Source organism: Anolis sagrei, chromosome 6, assembly GCF_037176765.1.
Source record: "Anolis sagrei isolate rAnoSag1 chromosome 6, rAnoSag1.mat, whole genome shotgun sequence".
Taxonomy (NCBI): Eukaryota; Metazoa; Chordata; class Lepidosauria; order Squamata; family Dactyloidae; genus Anolis; species Anolis sagrei.
Window position 1 is genome coordinate 13301026 of NC_090026.1, and position 21188 is coordinate 13322213.

The following is a 21188-nucleotide window of genomic DNA, read 5'->3' on the forward strand; positions in this document are numbered from 1 at the left end:
CAAAAGAAAATGCACCTTTTCTCTCTCTAGGACTGTTAGGAATCCTGCAGAAAATATATAATATAATATAATATAATATAATATAATATAATATAATATAATATAATATAATATAATATAATATAATATAATATAATATAATATAATATAATTAATATAATATAATATAATTAATATAATATAGCATTGCATTGCATTGCATTGCATTGCATTGCATTATATTATATTATATTATATTATATTATATTATATTATATTATATTATATTATACTATACTATACTATACTATACTATATTATATTATAGCCTCCAGTAGCGCAGTAGCATAGCATAGCATTGCATTGCATTGCATTGCACTGCATTATATTATATTAGAGCCCCCAGTACTGCATTATATTATGTTATATTATATTATATTATATTATATTATATTATATTATATTATATTATATTATATTATATTATATTATATTATATTATATTAGAGCCTCCAGTGGCGCAGTGGGTTAAACCCCTGTGCCAGCAGGACTGAAGACCGACAGGTCACAGGTTCGAATTCGGGGAGAGGCAGATGAGCTCCCTCTATCAGCTCCAGCTCCTCATGTGAGGACATGAGAGAAGCCTCCCACAAGGATGATAAAAACATCAAAAATCATCTGGCCGTCCCCTGGGCAACATCCTTGCAGATGGGCAATTCTCTCACACCAGAAGCGACTTGCAGTTTCTCAAGTCGCTCCTGGCACAACAAATATATATATTGCATTATATTATATTATATTATATTATATTATATTATATTATATTATTATATTATATTGCATTATATTAAATTACCTGTTTGGGTATCAGCCAGCACGTCAACGACTTGAATCAAGAAATAGTTTTCTAAGATCTGCAGAGACACTCGCTGGAACACCTCAGCAAGCAAGAGTCCAAAAGTAGCAGGCTCAAACCCAGAATCTCAATCAATGGCTGATACCAAATGAGAGACTCCCCCTGGGCACACAGAGGACTGGGCGACTTGGAAGGCGCTGAACAGACTGCGTTCTGGCACCACAAGATGCAGAGCCAACCTTAAGAAATGGGGCTACAAAGTGGAATCCACGACATGCGAGTGTGGAGAAGAGCAAACCACAGACCATCTGCTGCAATGCAACACGCACAATGAAGGACCTTCTTATAGTAACACCAGAGGCACTCCAAGTGGCCAGCTACTGATCAAAGGACATTTAATCAACTACCACGCTTGCAAACTTTGTTTTGTTTTTTGTTTGTTAAAAAATACAATACAACTGTTTGGTTTGCTCCTGACACAATAAATATATATATCAAATTATATTTAAATTGTATTAAATATAATAAATATAAATTAAATTATATGAAATATAATTATATTAGATAATATAATATTATTATTGTTGTTGTTCATTCGTTCAGTCATCTCTGACTCTTCGTGACTTCATGGACCAGCCCACGCCAGAGCTCCCTGTCGGCCGTCACCACCCCCAGCTCCTTCAAGGTCAGTCCAGTCACTTCAAGGATGCCATCCATCCATCTTGCCCTTGGTCGGCCCCTCTTCCTTTTGCCTTCCACTTTCCCCAGCATAATTGTCTTCTCTAGGCTTTGCTGTCTCCTCATGATGTGGCCAAAGTACTTCAACTTTGTCTCTAGTATCCTTCCCTCCAATGAGCAGTCGCGCTTTATTTCCTGGAGGATGGACTGGTTGGATCTTCTCGCAGTCCAAGGCACTCTCAGAACTTTCCTCCAACACCACAGCTCAAAAGCATCGATCTTCCTTCGGTCAGCCTTCCCTAAGGTCCAGCTCTCACATCCGTAGGTTACTACATATAATGTAATTTATATTCATTATATTTAATACAATTTAAATGTAATAAATTAATATATTATATTATATTATTATATTTCATATAATTTAATTTATATTTGTTATATTTAATAATAATATTTTTGCCTCTAATTTAGTATCTGGACTTTTCCAGTAGTTTATATTACTGGGTTGCTGTGAGTTTTCCGGGCTGCATGGCCATGTTCCAGAAGCATTCCCTCCTAACATTTTGCCCACATCTATGACTGGCATCTTTTGAGGTTGTGAGGTCTGTTGGAACTTAGGCAAGTAGAGTTTATATATCTGTGGAATGTCCAGAGTGGAAGAAAGAACTCTTGTCTGCTTGAGACAAGTGTGAAGGTTGCAATTGGCTACCTTGATTAACATTGAATTGCCATGCAGCTTCAGAGACAGGCTGATTGCTGCCCAGGGGAATCCTTTGTTGGGAGGTGTTCGCTGGTCCTGACTGATTCGTGTCTGGAATTCCCCCGTTCTTTTAGTGTTGCTCTTTATTTACTGTCCTGATTTTAGAATTTTTTAATACTGGTAGCCAGACTTTGTTCATTTTCATGGTTTCATGGTAATCAAGGTGGCGAGTTGCAACATTCTCACTTCTGGAACATGGCCATACGTAAGGACAACCATAATGCTTTTTGTGGTGTCCTTGATGACTGGCCAGTACTTTGTCTATCTTTAGACACAGCTGAATAGCTTGTGATCTCAGCTGATGATTTTATTATTCTATGTCTATCACTTTTAAGTACTATATTTAGTCATTCGGACTCTAGTTTAAGCTCAGTGTTATTGCACTGAAATCAATGTGGCAAGTTATCTATGTTTCCACCCAGTGGGTATCCTTGAGAAAGTTACACTCTCTCAGGCCCTAGAAGTCCTGTCATATGGTCGTCTTAGAATTGGAAAAAAAACTTGAAGGCACACAACATAATTGGATTTAGCTCTATGTAAAGAAGGGTGTGATATAACCAGAAATTTCATTCATTTCATTCATTTAGGTGATCCCTCGTTGTCCAAGTAGGATTGTCTTCCAAGATCAATGTACTGGCGGTGGGTCCGTAGGTGACTGTGGAGCCCTATTCTTGATCTGCATCTTCTCCCACAGTGAAGGCATCGGTTTCCAGGTGGAAGGTGGTCACGGACGGGGTTGGCTTGATGCGCCTTCCTCTTGGCATGTTTCTCTTTCACCCTCCATTCATGCCTCTTCAAATTCTACAGCACTGCTGGTCACAGCTGACCTCCAGCTAGAGCGCTCAAGGGCCAGGGCTTCCCAGTTCTTTGTGTCCATGCCAGAGTTTTTAAGGTTGGCTTTGAGCCCATCTTTAAATCTCTTTTCCTTCCCACCAACATTCAGTTTTCCATTCTTGAGTTCGGAGTAGAGCATCTGCTTTGGAAGACTGTGGTCAGTCATCCAAACAACGTGGCCGATCCAGCAGAGTTGATGGCGGAGGACCATCGCTTCAATGCTGGTGGTCTTTGCTTCTTCCAGCATGCTGACATTTGTCCGCTTGTCTTTCCAAGAGATTTGCAAGATTTTTCGGAGGCAACACTGATAGAATTGTTCTAGGAGTTGCATGTGAAGGCACACAACATAATTGGATTCAGCTCTTTGTAAAGAAGGGTGTGATATGACCAGAAATAAATGCGGACCAGTTAGCCTTTACATGAATCATCCCTTGATCAGGACATTACTAAGAATTAGCATAACATCTGGTCAAAATTAATGTAGAGAAATGCTTAAAATCAAAGTTACTGGCAGAGCTATAATGCATTCCACAAAGTGATTCAGCTTTCCTCATAGTTGTGGTCAATGTGTCAGGAATTATACATTTTTTTTTAAATTCTCTAAACAGGAAAAAAATGTCAGAACTTAATCAGTGGCAAAAACTAGAAGTGAGTAATATGAACTGCCAAAGGCTTTCATGGCTGGAATCACTGGGTTGCTGTGAGTTTTCCGGGCTGTATGGCTATGTTCCAGAAGCATTATCTCCTGAGGTTTCACCCACATCTGTGGCAGGCATCCTCAGAGGTTGTGAGGTCTGTTGGAAACTGAACAAGTGGGGTTTTCCAGGGTGGGAGAAAGGACTCTTGTCTGCTTGAGGCAAGTGTGAATGTTGCAACTGGTCACCTTGATTAGCACTGAATGGCCTTGTAGCTACTGGTTGCTGCTTGATTCAATCTGGGCCAGCTAACATCTCCCAACAAAGGTATCCTCAGAGGTTGTGAGGTTTTGTCTGCTTGAGGCAAGAGTGAATGTTGCAATTGGCCACCTTGATTAGCATTGAATGGCCTTGTAACTTCAAAGCCTGGCTGGTTGCTGCCTGAATCAATCAGGGCTAGCTAACACCTCCCAACAAAGGATCCCCCAGACAGCAACCAGTCAGGCTTTGAAGCCACAAGGCCATTCAATGCTAATCAAGGTGGCCAATTGCAACGTTCACATTTGCCTCAAGCAGATGAGTTCTTCTCCACAGATATATGAACTCCACTTGCCTAGTTACAACAGACCTCACAACCTCTGAGGATGCCTGCCATAGATATGGACAAAACAGCAGGAGAGAATGCTTCTGGAACATGGCCATAGAGCCTGGAAAACTCACAGCAACCCAGTAATATGAACTACCGGAAAAGTACAGATATTAAATTAGAGGCAGAAACACTAAACAGAAAAGGAGTGTTTTTTCCAGGCATCTCCAAGCAAAAACTAACAACAAGAATGCCTTACATATGTGTTTATAACATAGCTCGAAGAGGGAGAGCTTTATACAATAAAATTAAATTGTTGGAAGCAGCAATCAAAAGAAGAGGAAGTATAAATAATGTTGCCACAATTATGCTTTCAGAACTGAGGGGGAAAATGAGACGGTGAAACAGTCTTCAACATATTTTACTTTAGGAAATATACACAGTATCATAAACAGAGCCATAATAATACATTTTGAAGGGTGGCCTCTATGGCAACATCAACAACAAGAACACAAAATATGTGGGCATGACAGAAGAAGGAAGTCTTCAACAAGAATTGTCACTGGAACATCTGCTCTTCAATATTGGATGCCTTGGTTTAAGGTTTCTATGGCAGGGACGTTTTGAGAGTCAAACAACACCTTCTGAATTTCACTGAGTTTGTATTTCCTTTGTTTAAAACATAACATTTTAGGAAAAAAAATGCTTAAATTATAATTTCAAAAGGGTCAGCAGCAAGAAGATTGACACATATTACAGTTCACATTCTCTTAATCTTGTAGGCTCTGTTGCCTCCCGGTTGTTGTTGTTCCGGATTGTTGCCAGGTGAGACGAAGGAAAAGAAGCTGTGCCCAGACTCAGCCATTGGTGGAGAAGAGTCGAAGAAAGGTTTGAAATGGAAGTCTCCCTCGCCATGCTGGCCCTGGATACTTGTGGGAGTCGTGTCCCCAGGGCGTCTGGCAATATTACCTAGAATATGCAAGTGAGAAATGTGTGATTACTTAAAGGTCCTTGGTCCCTTACAAATAAAACATTAGGTAAAGGTAAAGGTTTTCTGCTGACATTAAGTCCAGTCGTGTCCAACTCTAGGGGTTGGTGCTCATCTCCATTTCTAAGCCGAAGAGCCAGCATTGTCTGTAGACACCTCCAAGGTCATGTGGTTGGCATGACTGCATGGAGCACCATCAACTTCCTGCCGGAGCGATAACTATTGATCTATTTGCATGTTTTTGAACTGCTAGGTTAGCAGAAGCTGGGGCTAACAGCAGCTCACCCTGCTCCCCAGATTCAACTGGCGACCTTTCGTTCAGCAAGTTCAGCAGCTCAGCGGTTTAACCCACTGCCCCACTGGAGACTTCAAATAAAATATTGTTAAGTAGATTAGTATGTCAATACACAGAACACAATGATATAGAACCAAAGAGACGGAGACCAAAGAGCCACTCAGTCCAATACCCTGCCATGCAGGAACCATCAAAACACTCCATCCAGCCTCTGCTTAAAAGCAGCAGAGAAGGAGACTCTATCACACTCTGAGGCAGCATATTCAATTGTCAAACAGCAAAACAGACTTTCCATGGCAGGAATTTGAACAGTTATAGACCACCGCAGTGGTTCTCCATCCAATACATGAGTACTGGAAGGCCTAAGTTACCTATCCGAACGCATCTCCGCCTACAAACCCACTAGGACTTTGAGATCTTCTGGGGAGGCCCTGCTCTCGATCCCGCCTGCAACACAGGCACGTTTGGCTGGGACGAAGGACAGGGCCTTCTCAGTGGTGGCCCCTCGGCTGTGGAACGCCCTTCCCACGGACATTAGATTGGCCCCCTCACTAATGGTATTTCGGAGAAAAGTGAAAACCTGGTTATTTGAACAGGCGTTTGAATAGGCAGTGCAATGAATATAGGAAAACGGAACTACGGATGACGAGCTGGATCATGATTCTAGTTATGAGACGCTAATGAGTTGTTTACTGATGTGTAATTACTTATTGTGTTAATTGTTTTTAAATGGTTTGTATGATGCTAGCATTGAATTTTTGCTGCTGCTGCTGTTAACCGCGTTGAGTCGCCTAAGGGCTGAGAAACAGCGGTATACAAATAAAGTAAATAAATAAATAAATACTGTAATGGGAATGTAATTGAGGTAGGTTTAGCGAAAGAGGCAGTTTTGTAATGTATGTAGTATTTTCTCAAGACCCTTTTGCTCTGCTATACTATCCTTTGTCCTTAATTACTTTAACTTTATTACATTTGAGCATTCTTCACCCTACTGCTGAAAATATTAAAACAATACAACCCCTGGATAAATGGAGGATATGCTTCAAGACCTCCCAAAGGATACCTGAAACTGTGGATAATAGCAAATCCTATATTTTAATTATAATTGGGCAAGAAATATACCGTAGATTCGCACTAGAGCAGTGTTTCTCAACCTTCCTAATGCCGAGACCCCTTAATACAGTTCCTCATGCTGTGGTGACCCCCAACCATAAAATTATTTTCGTTGCTACTTCTTAACTGTAGTTTTGCGACTGTTATGAATCGTAATGTAAACATCCAATATGCAGGATGTATTTTAATTTACTGGACCAAATTTGGCACAAATTTGCCAAAATTTGAATACTGGTGGAGTTGGGGAAAGAGGGGTTGATTTTGTCATTTGGGAGTTGTAGTTGCTGGGATTTATAGTTCACCGACAATCAAAGGGCATTCTGAATTCTACCAACGATGGAATTGGACCAAACCTAGCACTCAGAACTTCAATGACCAACAGAAAATATTGGAAGGGTTTGGTGGGCAATGACCTTGTATTGTATATGTGAACTACCAAAGCGAAGCACCATTGTCCTCACCCAAAGGGAAACCAAAGACAGCAGGCTGAGGCATCATGGGAGGCTCCTGGGCAGCTTCTTGGCTGGCTACTGCTATGTTGCGCAAACGCAGGCTGTCATACAATCCCTGCAGTTTCTGGTACTGGCGGTTGCGCTCCATGAGTTTCTCCGAGAGTTCTGTGAATTTCTTTTTGTATTCCTCCAGGACTTTCTTCAAAGAGGAGACCTCGCTTTTCATGGAGGACAGCTCAATGTCTTTACTCTGCAGTTGCTGGGTGTAGACTTTCTCCATCTGTTTCAGGTGGCCCTGCGCTTTGCTATAGGTATATTCTTGGTACAAACGCTCCTGATGAACCTGAAAACAAACAAATGGGAAGCATGACAGCACATTTTTAAAAGGGATCTAGTGTCAGTATATGCGACATTCAGATGCACCATCCTAACCCTGCAGCTAGCTTTCTCTTCTTTTTTGGGCACGATTCCCAAATGTTTAAGCTGTGCAGTAACTCAATTAAAACATACTCAATAGCACAAAATTGTATAGATCTCATTATAATCATTTTAGAAGAGTCACAGATTATTTTGACAATAGGATGTTTTGTTCTTTGACAAACTAAAATCTGCTTCTATTTGTACCAAAGAAGTCTTGAGTTAAATATTTGATACATACTGATAGCAGCATATATTGCATTTTCTTTTTTCTCTAAAAAGAGGGCTGGACTAGATGTCTCATGACGTTCCTTCTACTTCAATAGAGTTTGAGAAAAACAGAGAGAGGCATATTGATGAATTTGTGATTTTATTCTGACGACCTGGCTTTTGTAATTGTATGATATTGTATGATCTGTATTTTAATGTATTTTGTATTGATGTATTATGATGCTATTATGTTTACTATATTTGTGTTGAATTTTCTGCTGTTAGCCGGCCTGAGTCCCTCTTCGGAGGTCGAGAAGACCGGGTTATAAAAGCAATAAATAAATAAATAAATAAATAAATAAATAAATAAAAATATTGTGCATTATGTTGTTTGAGATAGTCAAGGGCAAAACAAAACACTATTGGAGCCTGGGTGGCACAATGGGTTAAACCCTTGTGCAGGCAGGACCGCTGACTGAAAGGTTGACAGTTCAAATCCAGGGAGTGGGGTGAGCTCCTGTCTGTCAGCTCCAGCTTCTTATGCAGGGACATGAGAGAAGCCTCCCACAGTCCCTTGGGCAACATCCTTGCAATCAATTCTCTCAGACCATAAGCGACTTGCAGTTTTTCAAGTTGCTCCTGACACACACAAAAAACCAAAACACGAGCAGCTGAGAAGAACTATGAGAAACTTATATATTTTTCAGACAGTGTTCAAATTCCTTTCTTCACAAGGAAAATGGAGATGGTGCCAGGTTGGAAAAAAATTCATTTCATGTACTCTTTTGCATAATGAGATTTAAATGCCTTTCATACGCTGGAACTTTTTGATACACATGAGCACCTAAATTTATTTGTTATTGGGTTGTTGTAGGTTTTTTCGGGCTATATGGCCATGTTCTAGAGGCATTCTCTCCTGACGTTTCGCCTGCATCTATGGCAAGCATCTTCAGAGGTTATGCTCATTAGAAGTATTGCATTTGTCCAATGATTGCTTATTATATTAATAGATATTCTGATCAGTATGAATTTGCTGTCTGATGTCGTGACTTATTTTTGATGTCATTTTTGGTATTGGATTGGACTATATAGCAATATTAACTACTTAAACAATTGTCACAGCATTTTGGTCCAAGTTATTTAGGTCATATTTATAAAGGCTTGGTGCTTTAAAATAATATTTCCAATAATGCTTCCCCCCAGGCCAGGCATGATCAAACTTCGGCCCTCCAGGTGTTTTAGACTTCAACTCCCACAATTCCTTGTGGAAGTTGAAGTCCAAAACATCTGGAGGGCCGAAGTTTGCCCTTGCCTGCCCTAGGTCTTCTCCATCTATCAAAATGTGTTTACCTGGTAGGTCCAAAAAGCCAGAGCCCTGGAACTAATGTCTAGGATAATCTCTGGCCTCAGTCCAGATAAAACCATGGCCTTGTATTCCTCGGAAGGACTGAGTTCTGTCCGGACAATATCCAATTTGCCGGAGAGGGCGCTGGAGCAAGCCGGGCAGACAGCTGGCGAACGGCTGAACTCCCCACTGCCGTGTTGGTCGCAGAAAATGTGGGAGCAGGCCGTGACCCACGCATAGCCAGAAAGTTTGACACGGCACTTGCGGTAATTGCAGAGAAGCATGTCCTCACAGACAGACATGATGATGGGGCGGCTGCAAATATATTACATGCACTTTCTATAGGAGAGTGTATAGCATTCGACGCACCTATGAAGCAAAAGAAATATTAAAACAAGAAAATCCAACAAATGCTACGTTCAGCAAAGGACAAGAGGGATCCTCTCACTTCTGCAGGAGTCTACCGTGTATCATGCAGCTGTGGACAAGTCTACATAGGGACCACCAAACGCAACATTGCCCAAACACGAATCAAGGAACATGAAAGGCACTGCAGACTACTCCAACCAGAGAAGTCAGCCATAGCAGAGCACCTGATGAACCAACCTGGACACAGCATATTATTTGAGAACACAGAAATGCTGGACCACTCTCACAACTACCATGTCAGACTACACAGAGAAGCCATTGAAATACACAAGCATGTGGACGATTTCAACAGAAAGGAGGAAACCATGAAAATGAACAAAATCTGGCTACCAGTATTGAAAAACTCTAAAATTGCAACAGCACAACAACAGAGAGGAAGCAGGCAGGAAGATCTAATTACCTCTCAACAAAAGTTTGCTCCAGGCACAGTCAGCCCATTGTATGCTAATCAAGGTGGTCAGTTGAAACATTCACACCTAGCTCCAGCAGACAAGTCTCCTTTGTCTCACCCTGGTCATTCCACAGATACATAAACCCTTTTTCCTACTTCCAACAGGCCTCACTTCCTCTGAGGATGCTTGCCATAGATGCAGGCGAAACGTCAGGAGAGAATGCCTCTAGACCATGGCCATACAGCCCGAAAAAACCTACAACAACCCATTAAAAAAATATTTCAAAATTCCTTATGCCAAATGGTAGAGAGCATCATTCATGAACATTTAGTCCCTCCATTTATAGTATCACAATCAGAGTTGAGATTTTCTCTCAAATGCAAACAGAGAAACAACTGGAAAAGATGACATGATACGAGGATTTAAAGATCGAACTGCAAAGACTCTGGCACAAACCAGTCAAGGTGGTCCCAATGGTGATAGGCACACTGGGTGCAGTGGCTAAAGACCTTGGCCTGCACTTAAACACAATCAGCGCTGACAAAATTACCATCTGCCAGCTGCAAAAGGCCACCTTACTGGGATCTGCACGCATTATTCGCCGATACATCACACAGTCCTATACACTTGGGAAGTGTCTGACGTGTGATCCAATACAACAGCCAGCAGAGTGTCTGCTGTGGACTCATCTTGTTGCGTTTCAAATAATAATAATAATAATAATAATAATAATAATAATAATAATAAATCTTATTTATATTCCGCTTTTCTCCCTAACAGGACCCAAAGTGGTTCACAACATAATACAATACAAATCAAAGCACATTTTAACATAAAAGGCAAGACAAAAATCACACAAAGCACAATAACACCCGGATATAAATATATATTAAGCATTAGAATCATAGATACATAGAATCATAGACTTGGAAGAGACCTCATGGGCCATCCAGTCCAACCCCTTGCCAAGAAGCAGGAAAATTCATTGAAAGCACCCCCGACAGATGGCCATCCAGCTCTGCTTAAAAGCCTCCAAAGAAGCAACCTCGACCACACTCTGGGACAGAGAGTTCCACTGCTGAACGGCTCTCACAGTCAGGAAGTTTTTCCTAATGTTAGGTGGAATCTCCTTTCCTGTAGTTTGAAGGCATTGTTCCGTGTCTGAGTCTCCAGGGCAGCAGAAAACAAGCTTGCTCCCTCCTCCCTATGACTTCCCCTCACATATTTATACATGTCCCTCATCATGTTTCCTCTCAGCCTTCTCTTCTGAAGGCTAACCATGCCCAGCTCTTTAAGCCACTCCTCATAGGGCTTTTTCTCCAGACCTTTGATCCTTTGAGTCACCCTCCTCTGGACACATTCCAGCTGGTCAGCATCTCCCTTTAATTCCGGTGCCTGGAATTGGACACAGTGTGATTCCAGTTAAGGTCTGACCAAGGTATGAGGGTTGAATGAAAAGTAATGCCTCCACCTTTGTAACTCCTCAACAGATGGCAGTACTGGTATGCGGCAGGTACTGGCTTGTTCAGTAGACTCTCCTCTACAGTTCCATGTTGACGGGAAGTCTTAGCATTGAACGGTTGTGTTGTTAAAATGCAAAGTATGGAACCCTGCGCAGAAGGTGTCACCCCAAAGGAGATTAATCAGAGAATGCAAGCCGTTTATGTTGATTGTGTTGATGTGAGTACTGTGTGTCGTTGGGTGAGTAAGTTTAAAGATATTGAGGCGACATCTTCTTCTGTCAAGAATTCAATGACCGCACATTGCTTACGTTGCATTGACCAACCGTCTGCACAGGGTTCCATACTTCGCACTTTAACAACATAACCGTTCAATGCTAAGGCTTCCCGCCAAAATGGAACTGTAGAGGAGAGTCTACTGAACAAGCCAGTACCTGTAACGTTGCTTAAGTCGCATTGACCGACCGTCTGCACAGGGTTCCACACTTCGCACTTTAACAACATAACCGTTCAATGCTAAGGCTTCCCGCCAAAATGGAACTGTAGAGGAGAGTCTACTGAACAAGCCAGTACCTGTAACGTTGCTTAAGTCGCATTGACCGACCGTCTGCACAGGGTTCCACACTTCGCACTTTAACAACATAACCGTTCAATGCTAAGGCTTCCCGCCAAAATGGAACTGTAGAGGAGAGTCTACTGAACAAGCCAGTACCTGTACTGCGATCTGTTGAGGAGTTACGAAGTTGGAGGCATTATTTTTCATTCAACCCTCGTAGAACAGAGGGGTAGTATGACATTTAAGACCAATTACAATTATTATGCAGACTCATCGATGAAATAGTATATTTTGCTAAGCGATGTGTAAATTGACCTCAATTGAATTCATTCGTCAAAAAGCTTTGCGATGGATTATATGGCAGTGTCAATCCAACCCAAGGATCATGAAGGAAAATAATATTTCCCAAGGCTTTTCAAGTTCAATAGTGTTGCTTTATCTCTCTGACTTGAGTCTTAAAGTGAGATAATAATAATACTGTAAAAATAATAATAATACAGCAAATCCAACTGTCCATATTTGGTTGGGAGCATCCTGTCATGAATTTAGCTGACATTACACAAGTCTGTGAAGTCCAGGCATGAGCAAATTTGGGCCTTTCAGGTGTTTTGGACTCCAACTCCCACCATTCCTAACAGCCTCAGGCCCTTTATTTTTCCCCCTCAGCCGCTTAAGCGGCTGAGGGGGAAAAATAAAGGGCCTGAGGCTGTTAGGAATGGTGGGAGTTGGAGTCCAAAACACCAGGAAGGCCCAAATTTGCCCATGCCTGGTATAGATACAATCTCTTAGAGTTAAGATTGGGTTGTTTGTGTGTGTGAGAGACAATATGGTAATATTATCTCATTGAAACACGTTTGAACAAAGGCAGGAAAAGGTAATGCTGAGGTGAAACACACTCCTTTGTGTCTGAAGCTTCCTGTCACTTTGTTTTTCCCGCCTTTTCTATTAAGCTCCGCCTTCTCTATTAAGCCCTGTCTGAGGGACCTGGAAGCAACCATTGTAATGACTGAGAGGGGTGGGGGAGATAGTATAGCAATGGAGCATACCATTCTCTGAAAGGCAGGGGAGATTTTCCCAGGCTCAGCCAGGCCTTCAAATGCTAATGAAGGTGGTCAGTTGAAACATTCACACCTAGCTCCAGCAGAGAAGAGCTCTTTGCCCCACCCCAGCCATTCCACAGATATATAAACCCATTGTCCTATTTCCAACAGACCTCACTACCTCTGAGGATGCTTGCCATAGATGCAGGCGAAACGTCAGGAGAAAATGCCTCTAGAACATGGCCCTATAGCTTGAAGAAACCCACAAGAACCTCATGTTCCCAATGTCCATATGTCCCTCTCCAATGCCATGGTGTAACATTAGAAAATGTTGACCATTTCCGCTACCTTGGCAGCCACCTCTCCACCAAAGTCAGCATCGACACTGAAATACACTGCCTGAGCTCTGCGAGTGCAGCAGAGAGTGTTTGAGAAGTGGGACATCCGTAGGTAGACCAAGGTGCTTGTTTATAAAGCTATTGTCCTTCCAACCCTGCTATATGCCTGCGAAACATGGACTGTCTACAGACGTCACATGCAATTCCTGGAACGATTCCATCAGCGCTGCCTCCGGAAAATCCTGCAAATCTCTTGGGAAGACAGGCGGACAAATGTCAGAATGCTGGAAGAAGCAAAGAGGAGTCTGAAAACATGGTTGTTTCAGTGTGCCTTCCCAGAATAAGGAAACTCCCAGCAATATGTCCCATAACGCACTTTATTAGTGATCTAGGATTGTCTGCACATTTCATCCCTCTCAAAAATTTCTATTCTAGCTATACATCACCTGGTCATGCCCAGCATTATTTTTAAATTTTAATTATTACATTTGGCCCAGCCATAGGTTTTAAACGTCGTCGTGTTATTGTTAATGTTTATTGCTTATTTTCTGCTTATGAGTTTATTTATTGTTTTGTATTACTGTTGCTATTGTTTTTGTTGTTGTATTGTGGGCTCGGCCTCATGTAAGCCGCACCGAGTCCCTTGGGAAGATGGTAGCGGGGTACAAATAAAGTTTTATTATTATTATTAAAGGCCACCAGCATTGAAGCGATGGTCCTCCATCATCAACTTCGCTGGACCAGCCAGATTGTCCGGATGCCCGACCACCGTCTCCCAAAGCAGTTGCTCTACTTCGAACTCAAGAACGGAAAACGGAAAGTTGGAGGACAGGAAAAGAGATTTAAAGATAGGCTCAAAGCCAAGCTTAAAAACTCTGCCATAGACACTGAGAACTGGGAAGCCCTGGCCCTTGAGCGCTCCAGGTGGAGGTCAGCTGTGACTAGCAGTGCTGCAGAATTTGAAGAGGCACGAATGGAGAGCGAAAGAGAGAAACGTGCCAAGAGGAAGGCACGTCAAGCCAACCCCAACCGAGACCGCCTTCCACCTGGAAACCAATGCCCTCACTGCGGAAGATGCAGATCAAGAGGTCAGCTGTGACCAGCAGTGTTGCAGAATTTGAAGAGGCACGAATGGAGGGCGAAAGATAGAAACGTGCCAAGAGGAAGGTGTGTCAAGCCAACCCCGACCGAGACCACCTTTCACCTGGAAACCGATGCCCTCCATACGGGCTCCAGTGTCACCTATGGTCCCACCAGCACACTGATCCTGGAAGACTATGCTACTTGGACGAGGTATCGCCTAAGGACGCTGCCATCTTTGCAAAGTTCTGGAGATACTTATTTTGCAGAGAATTATGGAAAAAATAGGCCCATGCATGATTCCACAGCAAACTGGCTTCAAGAAAGGCAAAATATGCGCATCACAAGTGTTGAACCCGACTCAGCACATTGAAGGGCAGATTACAGAAGCTGTCTTCATCACCATCAGCAGCTTATAACTCTGCAAATCACCTTCTCCTGAGAAAAACCTATCACAAAGGACTGCCACCTCACCTGCTTCATAGGAAATCTGTGACAAAACAGCTTTTTTATTGAGTTCCAGGGCCAGAGAAGCAGATGGCGAAAACAGAAGAATGGCCTGCCTCATGGGAGTGTGCTCAATCAATTTTTTTTTTGTCGTGTCAGGAGCGACTTAAGAAACTGCAAGTCGCTTCTGGTGTGAGAGAATTGGCCATCACCCAGGTGACGCCTGGATGTTTTGATGTTTTATCATCCTTGTGGGAGGCTTCTCTCATGTCCCCTCATGAGGAGCTGGAACTGATAGAGGGAGCTCATCCGCGCTCTCCCTGGATTCGAACCTGCGACCTGTCGGTCTTCTATCCTGCCAGCACAGGGGTTTAACCCACTGCGCCACCGGGGGCTCCTTGTTCAATCAATGTTTAAGATTCACACGAATTATCAGCCACTGCCAGAAGGGACAGTTTCATCTATGCCGATGATCCTGTCATCATCGCCCAAGCAGGGAGCTCTGAAATGGTTAAACAGCTCTCTGAAGCTTTAGGTGCTCTTAATACCTATTGCAGGAAAAACTAGCTGATTCATAATCTATCTAAAACAGACATTTGCTTTTCATCTTAAGAACAGACAAGCAACTTGAGCTCTGGGGATTATCTGGGAAAGAATCCCACTGGAGCATCACAGCACACTCAAAATACATGGGAGTTACCATGGACTTGAACCTACAAGAAGCACTGCTTGAATATCAAGCAAAAAGTGGGTGCTAGAAATATCATACAAAAGCTGGCACATCCTGGAGATCACAACCGGATACAGTGAAGACCTCTGCCCTTGTGCTTTGCTACTCTGCTGCTGAGTATGAATGCCCAGTGTACAAACTCTGAGAACTGGGAAGCCCTGGCCCTTGACCGCTCTAACTGGAGGTCAGCTGTGACTAGTAGTGCTGCGGAATTCAAAGAGGCACAAATGGAGGGCGAAAAGGAGAAACTCTGGCATAGACACCGTGCCAAGAGGAATACGCATTAAGCCATCCTAACTGGGATTGCTTTCCAACTGGAAACCAATGTCCTTACTGTGGAAGAACATGTAGATCAAGAATAGGGCTCCACAGTAACCTACACTTCCACTGCGAAGGCACTACACTTGGAAGGCCATCATACTCGGACAATGAGGGATCGCCGAGTGATGTAGTCAATATTAAAAAAAGTGAGTCCCAGAAACATGTCAAAATTTATTTTAGATAACTTGATGCAGTCAATGTTAAGGAAACTTCAGTTCCAGAAAGTCAGCCATTTATTTTAGGCAACTTGATGCACAGTCAATGTTAAGAAAAGAACGGTTCCAGAAAAAAGTCAATAATTTACTTTATTAAGTTTAAACCTGTTAAATGTGACAATAGAGAACTGTTAAATTCATTCAGAAATTAACTTTTTTTATTGCAAATGGGTTCCGCACATCTCTTCCAAAAGAAACTAAGGATGTATTTATAGGTAAAATGCTCTCTTCCACTCAACTTTTCCTGCAGGAAACCGGGAAACCTTTCCTTTTAAAGCTCATCTTCAACAACCCTGTGGGGGGAAATGCAAATATTTTAAAATAAGTTAATCCATGAAGAAAACAAACATCAAAATCCTCATTGTATGGAAGAATTCTATTTTGCACACTCGTTCATATTACCCACTAAAAGAGAGCAATTTCAAGTCATGTTCTAAAAGTCCTCCCTTTCCCAGAATGTTTGACCCCGCAAAGTTCAACGGTGCCACTGGACAGCCAACCCATCCAAAGACACCTTGAGTGAAGAAAGGCCAATGTTTATATTTGATGACACAAAATCTTACTGTCCAAGGCTTATGACAGCAAGAGGAACGGTCATCATGAGTTTCTATGTTTATCATACTAAGTTAATGCCCATTCCCCCATAATCTCTACTTTTTATGAGGCACTGAATCTCAGGAAAGCCTCGTCCTAACATGTAGGTACATAAATAGCCAAACACTTGCCTCGGACGGAAATTCCATACTTACATTATTTATGAAGGAGAGAGGACACATCCACACTGTGTTCCTACTTCTTCAGATCTCTCATCCCTGTAATAAATAACAAATCTTCAACTATTGATACTAAAAATGCATTAATCTCTTAATCACACCTACAATTCCTTTTATGCTACAAAGGCCCATTTCTTCACTTTCTACTACAGACTTTGTTGATACACAGTTTAAGATGTAATGAAGTGAAAGTCTCACGTACCTGATGCAACGTTGTCTAAGAATTCTGTTAACTGAAAACTAACATCCAGCTTTCTAAACCGTATTATTACGGTATGTAACCAAAACTGAAAAAAAATCTGTTCCTGGTTTGGAAGTTTTATTTTCTGTATAATTGTGCGATGTTGACTTTGAAAGTATACTCCAGAAACTTCATTTTCGTGGCGGCCACAAACTATGCTGAATTGGTTGAGACTCGATGAGATATTCATTGAAAAACTACAGCAAAATGTGCCGCGGGATGCCCCGCAAAAACAAAGTTTTTGCAGTTTAATAAACCTTTTTTACATTTTTATGCTAGAACCCATTTGGAAATGGCATTTATAACCAGGGAACAACAATTGTGTTACATAGTGTTATTATTAAACCACTAAAGGTAAAGGTTGTCCCCTGACATTAAGTCCAGTCATGTCTGACTCTGGGGTGTGGTGCTCATCTCCATTTCTAAGCCGAAGAGCCGGCATTGTCCGCAGACACCTCCAAGGTCATGTGGCCGGCATGACTGCATGGAGCGCCCTTACCTTCCCATCGGAGCGGTACCTATTGATCTACTCATATTTGCATGTTTTCGAACTGCTAGGTTGACAGAAGCTAGGGCTGACAGCAGAAGCTCACGCCGCTCCCCGGAATCGAACCTGCAACCTTTCGATCAACAAGCTCAGCAGCTCAGTGCTTTAACCCACTGCGCCGTAATAAATATGTTTCCTTATTCCTTTTAGAGATATCTGATCAATGCCTGAACTTCCAACGCTTAGCCTTTTTAGTGTGTGTTTATGTGCTTTCAAGTCACTTATTAGCTTAAAGAGACTGCATGAATTTCTGTGTTGTATCAGGCAAGAAATATTGCAAGTTTTGTCAGTTCTTTTCTCTAAAACAGACATGGCAAACTTGGGCCCTCCAGGTGTTTTGGACTACAAGTCCCACAATTCCTAACAGCCTACCAGCTGTTAGGTATTGCTGCAATTGAAGTCCAAAACACCCCGAGAGCCCAAGTTTGCTCATGCTTACTCTAAAATATTAGCATACAGCATATGGGATTTCTAGGTAGCCCCCAACCCAAGTACTAACCAGGGCTGGCCTGGCTTAGTTCTCACATAAGGGTAACATTGTCTGGTAGTCATCTTTAAGATTAAGTTATCTTTACCTGCCATCTTTGTATAGCATAACAACTTATAACCAGAACATGTTAACATCATGCCTGGATGAAGATAATTCTTATATTACTGACAAATATCAGCCATTTTGTGGAGAGGACCACTGTGCAAAAGGAGAAGCATCTGCTCAGGGCATGTTTATAATCAGGGTTAATCAGGTGAAACACGGACAGAACATGCAGTTCATCATAGCAGACTTGCTAAACTTCTCAGTCAAAAAGGAAGAAACCAACTGAGTTTCTACTACTTCACACAAGAAATCAAGATCATACCTTTCCTATACTGCTACCAGGTTATTAAAAACCGGGGCGTTTTCAGTATTTGCTCAGTCCATCTTGGAATGCAGCTGCTTCTCAGAAACTTGCAAGGTGTTCATGCCAAAAAAGTGCTTTCCGTTGAGATCTGATACTGTTTTGATGACGCAGGTGCTTCAACCTGTCCATTTTTTTCCCTTCCTGAACAGAAGAGAGGGAGAAATATTAACAGAACACACATGTAAAGGTAAAAAGAAAACTTGGATGGCTCAAAGGTTAAAGGGACTCAGCAAAGAAAAAGGCATTTCAATGTTAAGCTAATTTGAAGATAGGAAAGGAAAGCTGTCCAAAGCTGGCATGGTTAGACTAATCCAAGTTATTTGGAATAAGCATCTACAGAGAGGTCAACCCTTCTGTTCAAGGAGCTCCACTGGCTGCAGTTTATTTTCCGAGCCCAATTTAAGGTGCAGGTGCTTACCTACAAAGCCCTGAACGGTTTGGGACCATCCTACCTGCGTGACCGCATCTCCGTTTACGAACCCACGCGTTCACTATGTTCATCTGGAGAGGCCCTGCTCGTGATCCCGCCTGCGTCGCAAGCGAGTTTGGTGGGGACACGAGACAGGGCCTTTTTTGTGGTGGCCCCCCGACTCTGGAACACCCTCCCCAAAGACAGGCCCCTACTTTGACAGTCTTTAGAAAAAACTTGAAGACCTGGCTGTTCCGATGTGCCTTCCCAGAATAGGAATCTCCAATACCAAGTCCCAGATGCACTTTGTTAGAACTAGATTGCCGCACACTGCACTTACCCTATAATCCTTATATACCAGTGTCACATCAGCACTTTTAATTCTGTACCCATTACTCTGGCCCGGCCCAGTTTTATTGTGTTTTGATGTATTGTTTATTGTTGTTGTTTAATATTGCTTTAATAGTTTTTTATTTGCTTTAGGTTTTGTATTGTTATGTTGTGTATTGAGGCCTTGGCCTTTGTAAGCCGCATCGAGTCCTTTGGGAGATGCTAGCGGGGTACAAACAAAGTTAATAATAATAAATAATTGAAATACTAATTTGGATACCAATATTTATATGGTAGATTCTGACTTTACTGGAGCTCAAAACAACTCAAACTCTCAAACATCCAACCAAAAAATTGAAGTTGTTTTCCTGCTTCTTGGCAGGGGGTTGGACTAGATGGCCCACGAGGTCTCTTCTAACTCTATGAAAAATACTTTAAGTGCAAATTAAAATAAAATAAATTTAATTGCTTGTTTAATAGAAATTGCAAACTGCATCCACAAAGCTGTTTTTAAACAACTGCATTGCATCAAGTTAGGCTTCTCTTTATTAGTCTTAACTTGCAATTAATTACTTGCTGTATTTCAAATGGAGCTGGATATAGGATTATGACTGCATAAAATATATCTGCATATCACTTTTAGATAGCATGGTAGTTTACATATTCTAACAGTGGTTTGTTTTCTAATATTTTTGTATTGTAAGCATGTCCTTTTTGGCTTGCATTTGTTGAGTGTTAAATGTAGTTTTGGTGCATGTAAATATTAATAAAAATATTCTTTCCAAGATACTGAACAGCATGTTAAAAGCGCCAGGGGTCCAAAATAACGAGCAACGCGTTACACATTGCAGCGTTGCATATATTATTATTTAATGCAAAAAAATAAACCTCCCCTCCATCCCTCTTCCTGTTGTGACTCTTTCCAAAATCATAATAAAGACGGATGGCAAAAACTCACCTTGGATTAGCAATGGATGCAATTGCAGAGGTCAAACCCAGCCACACCACTGCCAAGGAAGAGAGCAAGAAGAAAGAGGAAGAGGAAAAGCAGGAGAGGAAGTAGTAGCACCTTGCCTTGCTATTGGCTGAGAGGGTGAGCCAATCACTTCTTCCCCTGAAGGCGGGAAGCAGAGCTTTCACTAGCTCAGATTCTGGGGATGCATCCACTGTAGAATTAATGCAGTTTAGCACCACTTTGAACTATCATGGCTCAATGCTAGGCGATCCTGGAACTTGTAGATTTGGCAGAAAAAGCTAAAGACCTTGCAAAACTTGTAGATCTGGCAGAAAAAGCTAAAGACCTTACAAAACTTGTAGATTTGGCAAAAAAAGCTAAAGACCTTGCAAAACTACATTTCTTGTAATATAGCACTGAAACCTAGGCTTAAACAGATCAGCTCCTTTGCCAAATTCCAGTTTTTGTGTAGCAATGCATTATTCTCGAGCTTTCAGCTAAACAAACACTGTTCTTTGTCCATTTTTATGCTGTTTGTTTACAAGTGGGAAAAAAACCAGAAAGCCTAGTATTTCTGTTTGATATTGTCTATTGCAATCTGTAATTAATCATGAGAGTGAGTCAGGCTGCATGCTGTTTATGCAGCAGTGTCACCATGATCACAGGTTCGGAGCAAAGCAAAACATCAGCAGCATTTATCTGTAAACAGACAGGCATGAAATTTGAACAGCAAAGCAAAATGATTAGGAACAAAGTAAGCTGAGAACTTGTTTTCTAGATATTCTCCTGGTACATTTTCTTTTGGCCTGCAGAAGTGGGATATCCAAATCAACATGAAATTTCAGCCATGGCAGAAGAAGATACCATCATTGTCCTGA

At 41.8% G+C, this 21188-nt stretch overlaps 1 protein-coding gene, 1 long non-coding RNA gene and 2 other non-coding genes across 4 annotated transcripts; all 4 read right to left on the reverse strand.

Moving 5' to 3' along the window:
* Window positions 1–5029: 5029 nt before the first annotated feature.
* Window positions 5030–9920, reverse strand: CCNB1IP1 (cyclin B1 interacting protein 1). Its single transcript, XM_060783020.2, has 3 exons — window positions 9154–9920; window positions 7186–7519; window positions 5030–5297 (listed from the first exon to the last, which is right to left on the reverse strand). Exons 1-3 carry the CDS (start codon window positions 9448–9450, stop codon window positions 5089–5091), a joined length of 840 nt encoding a protein of 279 aa, XP_060639003.2. The 5' UTR covers window positions 9451–9920; the 3' UTR covers window positions 5030–5088.
* A 6308-nt stretch (window positions 9921–16228) lies between these two features.
* Window positions 16229–20390, reverse strand: LOC132777710 (uncharacterized). The gene is made up of 4 exons (XR_009631709.2): window positions 20314–20390; window positions 18575–18757; window positions 16906–16968; window positions 16229–16449 (listed from the first exon to the last, which is right to left on the reverse strand). It is a non-coding gene; the product is annotated as an uncharacterized lncRNA (long non-coding RNA).
* LOC132779872 (small nucleolar RNA SNORA79) lies at window positions 16611–16756 on the reverse strand. The gene has a single exon (XR_009631860.2). It is a non-coding gene; the product is annotated as a small nucleolar RNA SNORA79 (small nucleolar RNA).
* Window positions 18423–18500, reverse strand: LOC132779879 (small nucleolar RNA SNORD126). Its single transcript, XR_009631866.1, has one exon. It is a non-coding gene; the product is annotated as a small nucleolar RNA SNORD126 (small nucleolar RNA).
* Window positions 20391–21188: the final 798 nt, after the last annotated feature.